The 10,585-nt window shown below is 53.0% G+C and overlaps 1 protein-coding gene across 1 annotated transcript; it reads right to left on the minus strand.

The window, feature by feature from the left end:
- Positions 1-3,119: 3,119 nt before the first annotated feature.
- Positions 3,120-9,637, minus strand: SCARF1 (scavenger receptor class F member 1). Its single transcript, XM_044675602.1, has 7 exons — positions 9,612-9,637; positions 9,446-9,574; positions 9,170-9,273; positions 5,770-5,890; positions 4,675-4,796; positions 4,435-4,581; positions 3,120-4,201 (listed from the first exon to the last, which is right to left on the minus strand). The coding sequence occupies exons 1-7, from the start codon at positions 9,635-9,637 to the stop codon at positions 3,354-3,356; spliced, it is 1,497 nt and encodes a 498-aa protein (XP_044531537.1). The 3' UTR covers positions 3,120-3,353.
- Between the last annotated feature and the right edge of the window lie 948 nt (positions 9,638-10,585).

Genomic DNA, 10,585 nt, shown 5'->3' on the forward strand with positions numbered 1-10,585 from the left:
GGGGCGGGGGGAAGCGAGCTGTGGGGACCCTGGACGCCTCCTTGCCCCGCCCTGGCCCACCCAACCTGGACCCTCCCACCCTGCGGAGACTCCCCCGGCTCGGTGCCCCCCCCCCCGCCCCAGACACTTCGACAGACCCCTCTCCTTTGCGCTTCCCCCTACACACTTTGCAGCCGAGACCCCCAGATGCACAGCCAGCTGTGACCCCTTTGCTACGTGACCCCCGGATGCGCGCCCCTCTCCGAGCTGTCCCTGCTTAACCCACCCCGTTATACCGTCCAGAGACCCAGAGGAGTCCCATTTCTACCGTGACGCCCCCTGTACCCTCGGACTGTTTCCCTGTGCCCCTCTTTACCACCTTGACTTTCGAACAGACCCCCTCTCCTGTCCTGTCCTGTCACTCCACCCGTCCCGAACCCCAGATGAGCCCTTTTACCATAGTGACTCCCTGTACCGCCCCCCGATGTTTTCCCTCTGCCCTCCTCTACCACCTTAATCCCCAAATAGACCCCCTCCCCGTGATGTCCCCTCCGACCTCACCCATCCAGAACCCCAGATGTTCCCCGCCCCAGCTTTGTCTCCCGTCCCACTTATCACCTTGTCTCCTTGTGCATCCCCGGGCGTCTCCACTCCCCCCATTATAGCCTTGATGCCCCTTTGTCCAAGTTATCTTCGCTGATAAATGCTTACAGGGCCAGTTTTGGGGATCCCCTTTCCCTTCTCTGCCCACCACCCAGTTATGCCTCCTATTCCCCTAGGTTTCCTATCGCCTCCTGGTGCTTTTCCCCAGTTGTGTTCCCCCTGCCCCATTCCCCTATACCACCCTGACCTCCGAGTGCCTTCATAGGAGTCCCCACCTGTCTCCTCTGACTCCACCCTGTCCTAGCTCCCCTAGTGGGTCCCCTTTATCCCTCCCTGACCTCCCCCCCCCCTTGGTGCCAGGTCCTCTGTGCCCCGCATGTGTTCTCCATCCCTACTTGGTCCTGTCCCACCAGCTGTGTGCTCTCAAGCACTCCCCCAGGATTTCCCAGCTGGCTTCTCCTTCCTTTGCACTCTCCCTCCCCAGCTATGTCCTTTTGGCCCTGCTATTTGGGCTTCTTCCCCTGGAGCCCCCTAGACCAATCCCTGGACTGTTCTGTGCCTCTGAGCCTCTCTCAGTGTCTCCCTCATACCCCATCTGGCGCCTGGCCTCCATTCCACCCCCTCCCCTGGCATGTCCCCCCTCCAGCTGCATCCCAACCCGGGAACCAATGCTCTTGCTGGTTTCTCTGTAGCCTAGATTGGGCTTTGGCTCTGCCCTCCACCACTGTCCCCCTCCTCTGCCTCTTCTCCCCTCCTCTTCAGTTCTGTTCCCCAGTCTCTGGGCTCCCCCAAGGGTGTGTCTCCTCCAGAATCCGGAGCTACTTCCAGGACTTGTCCCGTCCTTCACCCCGGGCTGGATCCTTGCTCCTGTGGGCGCTGCTCAAGGTCAGCAGGGTGCTGTTGGGCAGCCTCTGCTGGAGATGGCAGCTCCCAGGGCTCCCAGTAAAGCTTCAGGCCAGAGAGCAGCTCCACCTTCCGCTCAACTCAGATCCTTCCGATCCGTTAGCAGCCCAGGGAGAAGCCGCCCCTCAACCATGCACCCCAGCAGATTCTGCTCCACTGCTGCCTCCCACCACCTCTTGGGGGGGGGGGGCACTGGCAGGCCCTGCCTCCAGGGGAGCCCTCAGCCTCCTCCTGTCTTCTGCCTCTAGTCCCAAGGCCAGCGTGCTCCCTCTGCTGGACAGATGCCCATCCCACACCCCCGGCCCATCCTGCCAGATGGGCAGAGACAGGGCCCCTCTCAGGGGTCACATTGGTGGGGACAGCGGGCATGGAGCCCCGAGGTCGGAGTTTGGTTTTCAGGCATGTCTGGCTCTCCATAACCCATTTGGGGTTTCCCTGGCACAGATACTAGAATGTTTTGCGATCTCCTTCTTCACTCATTTTACACATGGGGAAACTGAGGCAAACCAGGTTTGGTGACTTGCCCAGGGTCACACAGCTAGTAAGTGTCTGAGGCAAGATTTGAATTCAGGAAGATGAGTCTTCTCGACTCCAGGCCTGGCACTCCATCCACTGTGCCACGCAGGTGCCCCTTTCCACTGCCAGTCAACCAACGGGGCCCTGAGTTTAGGCTACTAGATGTTGCAGGGCTGGAGTTAGGAAGATCCGAATTCCAATCTCACCCCAAATGCTTACAGTAGCTGCATGACTCTGGGAAAGTCACTTCATCTCAGCCTCAGTTTCTTCATCTAGGGAAACAGCATAATATATATTCAGCACCTATTTGTAAGGGTTGTTGTGAAGACCAAATGAAACCTGTATGGGAAGCCCTTTGCTAACCCATCTAAACTCTAGCTATTGTTCCTCTTTGCAAAAACCCTTCCTTCTGTCTTAGAAACTATACTAAGGATTGGTTTCCAGGCAGAAGAGCAGTAAAGGCTAGGCAAAGGGGATGAAGTGACTTGCCCAGGGTCACCCAGCTAGGAAGTGTCTGAGGTCAGACTTGAACCCAGGACCTCCTGTCTCTAGGCCTGACTCTATCCCTTGAGCCACCTTGCTGCCATCCCCAGGGGTAACTGAGTGCCAGGCCCTGGGCAGCATGTGGGGAGCCTTCAGAGGCTCCTCCTTACCCAGAATGCTTAGCATGGCATTCAAGGGCCTCCTCTGACCTCCCTCACCCACCTTATCGCCTGCCTTTGCACCTGGCATGCCCTTCCTCCCAGCCCAGCCAGTGGCAGTTTCATGAGAGTGGTGCCCCAGTGGGGGCCCGATTAGACTCAGAGGACTCGGGTTCAGATTCTGGCCCTGCCCCTGACTCGGTCAGCCTTGGACAAATCCCTGGTCCTGAGAGCCTTCTGGGGTGACCCCGAAGGTCTCTCCTCCATCTAAACAGAAGATCCTGGCCACGTTCCCCTCAGAGGTTGGACAAAGCGCCCCCCTCTTCCTCCACGGTTTTTGTGGAGTCGCTTATTATACCTTGTTCCCATCTGCATGTTCTCTGCCTCTCGCCACCCCCACCCTCACCCCCAGGGCCTGGCACCCGAGGAGGGTGCTCCATAAATACTCTTTGGATGAATGAGAGAAGGAAGGCGTCGTTTGTCGCTCAGGGAATCCTGGAGAGAGGAAAGCCGAGCGCCTGGTCCCCCTCCCTGGCTCGGCCAAGAAATAGCGAGCCGCCTCCAGAAGGAAGAGGAGAGGACTCAGGCCTGTCGGCTTGGCCCCCATCGCCTTTTATTAGGGAGAAAGCGTGCCCACGCGCCCCAGTCCTTCCGTCAGGTCCCTTTTCCATCCTGTGCCCTCAAATCCCCTCCATCCACGCCTCAGAGACCTCAGCAATGTGGGGTGCCACAGGCTGGCTGGACATTCTCGTACTGTGGCTCCTCCTCGGCCTCTGCCAGCACACGGGGGTCATCCCCTCGGTCTCCCCCCACCGTGTCCGCTGGGTTCTTGGTGCCGTGGTCTCCCTGCCCGCCTGTCTCCTCCCCCTGGCCAGCTCCATTGAGCGCTTGTGTTTCAGAAAGCTCCATGCACCGGGGAGAGGCAGGGCTGGGAGCAGGGGATGGGGTGAGGGTGCCCTTATCCCGACTCAGGGCCCGGCGAGGAGGCTTAGGCATGCTGCCTTTGGCCTTGGGCTCCACTCGGCCCTTCTGGAAGCTGCCGAAGCGTCGGAGGACTGCCCGGACGGGCCCCTCGGCTGCCCTGGGAGTCCCTGCCAACATGTAGATGGTGGTCACGGGGCCTGGGTTTCCCCTGCTGCCACTCTCAATGGCCTCCACCCTCTGGGCCACAGTCCTGCCCCCAGGAGGGAGCCTCCGGTGCCCCCCAGACAAATCCCCCTGCACAGCAGCAGTGCTGGGAGGCTCTTGGAAATTGGGCTTTGGCTCCTCGGGCCGCTCGGGCCCCTGGAGTCCCTCGGCCTCTTGCCCTTCGGCTGGGGGCTGGGCCGTCCGGGAGAGTCTCTTGGGCTTTCTGGAGGGGCTGGCCAGCTCCCCAGAGCCCTGGGAGCTCTGTGGCCCGAACTTGGTTCCTTCAGCAAAGGAGACAGATGGCCGCTTGGCTCGGGCCAAGCTGGAAGTTCGTGGGATGGCAAAAGGGGTGGATGCATCATCTGGTGCAGACATGGGTTTTCCTGCCTGATGAGTCTCTTGGAATTCCTCCTCTGTGAAAGGGATGACAGCTGAGGGAAGGAAGGAGGGAGGGAGAACAGGGCCAGGGCCAGGCCTCATTCCCTCCCCCCCTCCACCCCAGGGCCATGACCATCATCTGTTCTTTCCCCATCTCAAGGTTCTCCCGATTATTATGGCCCAGCTTCAGTCTAAACCAAGGCCCCAGAGAGAAGAGATGAAGCCACTAAGGACACGTGAAGGGGCCAAATAGATGGCAGCTGACGGGCGAGGTGGGGGGACATACCTTGTTGGGGTGGCACGCAGTAAGCTGGGTCCTCATCCTCTTCCCCAGAGTCGGGATCCGAAGAGAAGGAGTCGTCCGAGGCCCAGCCTGCTGACGGTGGCTCAATGAAGCTGTGATTGAAGGGGATCTCTGGGTCGTGGTGGGACACTGTGGGAAGAGCCAGGTCAGGAGGGCCAAGCAGGGAACCCCTGCCCCATCCGGGCTCATTCAAGACGCCCCCTTCCCTCCATCCCCTCCTACCTGTGACCCGAGGCAGCTTGTGATTGCTGAGGGAGCCGCAGGGCAGTGCCGAGCCCAGGCTGCTCAGTGCCCCCCTGACCTGCAGCTTTACTCTGGACACAGTGGCCCCATCTCTAGCTGGCCTGAAGACAGCAAGAAGAAGGTCAAGCACAGAGAAAACCCAGTTCCACGAGGGAGTAAAGAAGCCAAGTTGAGCAATCCTGAAAAGCAATTTCCTCTCCCTCCCAACAGCATGTAGGAGGAAGCAAAGTCCATTTTGGAATACTCTTATCATTTCACTCCCATGCTCAAAAACATTCAATGGCTCCCCATTCTTGCAGGATGAAGTCCAAATTCCTTGGCTTAGCATTCAAGGCTTTTGCAGCCTCACCTCCAGCGACTTCCCCCACTGAACCTTTCTTTCAGTGCTCTTCCTGCCCCCTAGAACACCCTCTTCCTCCTGACCAAATCCTGCCAATCCCCAAAGCCCCATTCCAGCATCCGCCTCCGTGATCAGAAGCAACCAGCATCCAGGGCTAGAAGGGTTTTTCCTCCCTATCCTTATTTCGAGGAATCTTATTTCTTCCATTAAATTAAAAGGTTGCTCTAAAGGGTCCTTGCTTTATCCTTCAGGGCCCCCGTCTCTCTGGCCTGGACGCAGGAGAGACCTCGTAAATCAGGAAGCAATGAATAAACTTTGAGTTGGGAGATCTGGGTTCTGGTCCTGGCTCAGCCCATGATCCTATGCCCTAAATGGAGTTTGGTCCCTTTATCTGAAAAAGATTGCAAATGACTCCTAACCCACCTCCCTCAAGGGTTTGGGAGACTTCAAAGTGGCAGAATAGGTCTCGCCCTGTCTAGAAAAAGCCAAAAAGCCATTGTCCAAGTTACAGGCACCCAACTGTTTCTCTTGCAGCCTTGGGCCCTCCTGCCCTCCCTTTCAAGTATCACAGCCAAGAGATTGCTGGGCTTGGGGTCCTCAGGTCCTAGATCACTTCAGAGTCCATATAGACTAACCCACCTTACTTTATAGATGGAGAAACTGAGGTAGGGAGCAGTGAGCTGCCCGGAGCCCCGCCAGTGACCCACCCTGGGGAGGGAAAGGGAAGTGAGAACCTGTCCTTGGGGTCAGGCTGAGCTGCCCAGCAGCAGCAGGAGACACAGGCCACGATGCCCAGGAGCAACAGCAAGAGGGGAACCAGGATGCCAGCGAGGAGGGCGCCCTGGCCTTGGAACCCTTCGGGGAAAGAAGAAAAGGCCATTGAGGAGTAGAGAACAGGGGTCAGGCTCGTCTCTACCTTCTATGTCCAATTCAATTTCCTCTACCTGGATTTCTGGGTCTCCACAGTCTGACTCTGGCTCATGCATCCCCTTTTATCTCCCACCATCAAGCCCGTCTCCCCATCATCCCATGATAGACACGGGGCTCCTGCCTTAGTGCCGTCTCTTGCCTCAGCCCCCCTCAAAACCCTATGATTTCACAGGGATGGGGAATCCTGCCACTGGCAGAGATCACCTCTCTAGAACTGAGAATTAGAACTTTAAGAAAAAGGAGAACTCAATTGGGGCAAAAAAAGTTTATATTTTTGATCTTTACAACAACCCTAGGAGGCAGGTGCTATGATAATCTCCATTTTACAGAAGAGAAAGCCTCCTTTTTAAGCGAATTATTCTGGCTAACTGCTATTTCTGGGCCTGTCGATGCCCTCTAGCACCCTGCAGCAAAGCTCCAGTGACCACACTCCAGTTACAGCTATGCTTCTCATAAAGGCTCAAAGTCTTAAATACTTCCGACCTGCCAGAGTTATGCTCCTCTTGTGCAGGCTTTAAATATTTGGTACCTTCCACGCACAGGAGCCAGATTTTAATCCTCCCTCTTCTCACTTAGGACCTAGAAACTGGGCCCATGGCAGGCGAGAACATAGTAACTTCGAATCTATACTTTTATTCTAAAATCTACCCATCCTTCAAGGCCCAACTCTAATCCCACCTATTCCTCGGAGCCGTGTTCCTGATTGTTCCATCCCAACTGCATTCTCCTTTTTCTGAATTCCTAGAGTACCCACAATTTACACAAGAAGATGATAGATTTCTAGCTGTAAAGGAATCAAGGATTATCTCAACCAACTGTTTCATTTTACAGATGAGGAAACTGAGACCCACAGATAGCAAATGTCTGAGGTGAGATTAGAACCCAGGCCTTCCCAGCTTCCTTCAATTCTCAGCTAAAATCCTGCCTTCTGCAAGAAGCCTTTCCTGGTCCCCTTTGAGAACACCTCCAATTTATCCTGCTGTATCTTTTTTTTTTTTAAATCCTTATCTTCCTTCCTAGAATCAATATTATATACTGATTATTATTGAACATTAGGTATGTTTTCCCACAGAAAAGCAGTAAGGACTGGGCAATGGGGGTTAAGTGACTTAGCGAGGGTCACACAGCGAGGCTGTGTGTGAGGCCAGATTGGAATCCGGGACCTAGCCCTTCCCACTCTTCTGCCTTGGAGCCATTACACAGTATTGATTCTAAGACTAAAGGTGAGGGTTCAAAAAAAAAATTGCTGTGAAGCCCAATCCCCCAAAGGTTTTGTTTCTGTAGGTTCTCTCCAGAGGGCTGTTGATAAATGTTTAACAATGTCTCTGCATGATACACAGGATACATTTATTGTCAACTCTTCCCTTCTGTCTTCAAATCAATACTAAGTATCAGGTCTAAGAAGAACAGTAAGGGCTGGGCAATGGGTTTAAGTGACTTGCCCAGGGCTGCACAGCGAGGGAGTACTTGAGGTCTGATTTGAACCCAGGACCTCCCATCTCCAGGCCCGGCTCTCTATCCACTGAGCCACCCGCCTGTCCCCACAGAATCCCATTGGAAAGGTGAATCGCTGTTTCCTCCATCACTTTAAGTCTAGAGTCAACTGAGCAGTAAGCCAAGCCCTCTCGGACAGCCTTTGCCTATTTCAGAGATATTAACGCTCCCACCAGACATTTGATTGGCTCTCAAGAGCCAGAGGAGCAACGCCCACAGGCTCTGCAGAGCGGCTCTCAGCCTTTACTGCATTAGAGCCAGGAGAGTCTTAGTGTGCTCACAGACTGGGGAAGGGTCTCTGGGACTCCCAGGGGCCCCCATGGAGAACCAGGGCATGACCCCCGGCTGCCTCCATCCCCCGCTTCCTGCTCAGCTTCAGACTGCCCCGTATGGAGCTCTACAGGCCTGTCCTCACACCCCCAGAAGACTTTAAGGTCTTAAAGGACAGAGGTGCAGCCCAAGGGACAGGGGAGGAAGGGGGAGGGAGCTGGGTTTGCCCATAGGAAGACCTGGCACAAAGCCTGAGACTCCAGTCCTGCTTTAGATCCTTGATTTGCTGTGTGTCCGCTAACCCTCTCTGTGCCTCCATTCCCTGCAAGATCCTTTCTGTTAATGGTTTTGCTAACTTCCAAAGGGGATAGGAATCGCCAGTTGTTGTGTGCTGGGGTCCAGAGGAAATAGTGGGTTAGAGCTGGAAGGCAGCCGAGGGGTCTTCAGTCCAACCTACGCCTTCCACTTTACATGGAGGAAAACTGGGGCATAAAGAAAGGAATCCACCGCTGGCACATCCCCCTTGGGTTCTCGAATTCTTTTTTTTTTTTTTTTCTTTTTAAACCTTTCCCTTGGATCTTAGACTCAATACTGGGTATTGGTTCCAAGGCAGAAGAGCGTTAAGGGCTAGGCAATGGGGGTGAAGTGACTTGCCCAGGGTCACACACTCAGTTTTGATTCTTCTTTTTTTTTTTTTTTAAACTCATCTTCCATCTTAGAATCAATACTGGATATTGCTTCTAAGGCAGAAGAGTGGTAAGGGCTGAGCATTGTGGGTTACGTGACTTGTCCAGGATCACTAAGGCCAGACTGGAACCCAGGACCTCCCATCTCCAGGCCACCTAGAGGCCCCCCTCTAATTTAATTCTAAATCCAGGGAGGCCTTCAGGAGTTCCTGGGCAAAGGTGCCCCAGCTCTGGAGTTGGGACCTGGGTTCAATTTCCGCCTCTAGTCCCTTGGGCCAATCACATCTCCTTCACCAGACTGAATTTCCTCTCTTATAAAATGAGCAGGTTGGCCTGGGTGGCCTCCAGCTCTAGGGTCATGAAGTAAATGGAATTAGACACATTGGAGACACCTAGACAGGGAAGTCATTGGGTCTAATATCTGTTCTGTCTATAAAGGGCTTCTCAGAAGGAGCAAAGGGATTACAATGGGGAGAATTTGGACTTACAGTAAGGAAGACCTGAGTTCAAATCCTGCATCGGACTCTTATTAGCTGTGTGACCCTGGGCAAGTCACTTAACCTCTGTTTGCCTCAGTTTCTTCATCTGTAAAATGGGAATAATAATAGCAGCCACCTCCCAGAGTCATAAAAACCAAATGTGCTAACAGAGGAACATCATCCCTAGAGGAATGCTCTCTCTCACCATGGCTCCCCCCAGCTCCCAGGAGGAAGGCTCATGGCTCTTCTCTCTCTTCCCTTCCTCCCAGGCTTACCCAGTTCACAAATCCCAGAGGCAGGGTGGCAGGGCCCCTCCGGGCAGGGGCAGGGAGAGGAACAGTTGGCTCCATAGAAACCAAACGGGCAAGAAATATTGCAGCTGTGGAGAGAGAGGCAGGAGGAAAGCTTCAGTCTGGGCCAGTCCAGTAACCGTCTCCTACATGGTCCTGGGTCTGAGAGGCCCAGAATCCACCCCACCATTTACTTCTGGCCAGCACCCCGACCCCCACCCCCTACCCTACGCTAGCCCCTGCCCATCCTGCCCATCTCACCTGGGGCCCCAATAGCCTGCGCTGCAGACACAGTCTCCAGTCACAGAATCACACGTGCCCTCGACACAGGGTGGGCACACAGATCCACAAGCCTCCCCAAATGTGCCAGGGGCACACGGCTCCTCACACCTGGGGAAAGACAGGATCCAGGAGGAAGGTCAGAGACCTGGGGGGCTGCTTAGAAGGGGTCATTGATGCAGCCCCCTCCTTAGATGGATAGGAAAACTGAGGCCAAAGGTGGCAGTCACTAGCCCAAGATCACACAGGTAATAAGGAAACATCCAAGCCTTCCATTGCACAGAAGAGGAAAACTGAGACTCAGGCAGGCTACACGTCTACCACAAGGGGACCCAGGTATACTGGCTGTCTTCCTCTCTAGGAAAAGAGAAGATGCTGCCAGATTGACTCCTACACAGTGATGGCAGAGGTCGGGGAAATCTCCCTGCCTTCCCTTCTCTCTAAAACCTGAAACTCCTTCCCCAAGATTCGCCAAGGCTCTCAGACTAATGATCAGGAGGTAACAGCAACTATATTCCCTCTATGGTATAAAGGACTGGCAGGGCATCTTTTCCTAAGAGCAGAAAAAGGGGAGGGGAAATTGGGCCTGGGGTGCAGAGGGAAAGCCAAAGACTCTGGGAGAATTGGACACAAATCCCTTTCCAAGATAATAATAATGAAGAGTAACAAGAATAGTGAATAATAATGATAATATAGAATATAACAGAATGAATACTAACATAATAAGGTTTAATATGATTAGTCATTATAATTATAATATGAGGATAATAACAGTAATAATATTGAATGATATGAATGATTCTAATTATAATATATAATAATGAATATCAACATAATGTTTAATATTATAAATTATAATTATATATGGTTATACATGATTATATATTTATATATTAAATATAAATGATTACATATAAAATAATATAAATAATAAGTATACTAATTGTAATAAATTATAATATAACAAGGATAATAACATAGTAATAATATTGAATAATAATTATTATAGTATATAATGGATATTAACATAATAGTATTTACTATGATAAGTTATGATTCTCCAAAATTGGTTAATTAAAGACAAATCATGGAAACAACTAATCATTTCATTGAAGAGAACGG

Source organism: Gracilinanus agilis, chromosome 4 (genome assembly GCF_016433145.1).
Source record: "Gracilinanus agilis isolate LMUSP501 chromosome 4, AgileGrace, whole genome shotgun sequence".
NCBI classification, from domain to species: Eukaryota; Metazoa; Chordata; class Mammalia; order Didelphimorphia; family Didelphidae; genus Gracilinanus; species Gracilinanus agilis.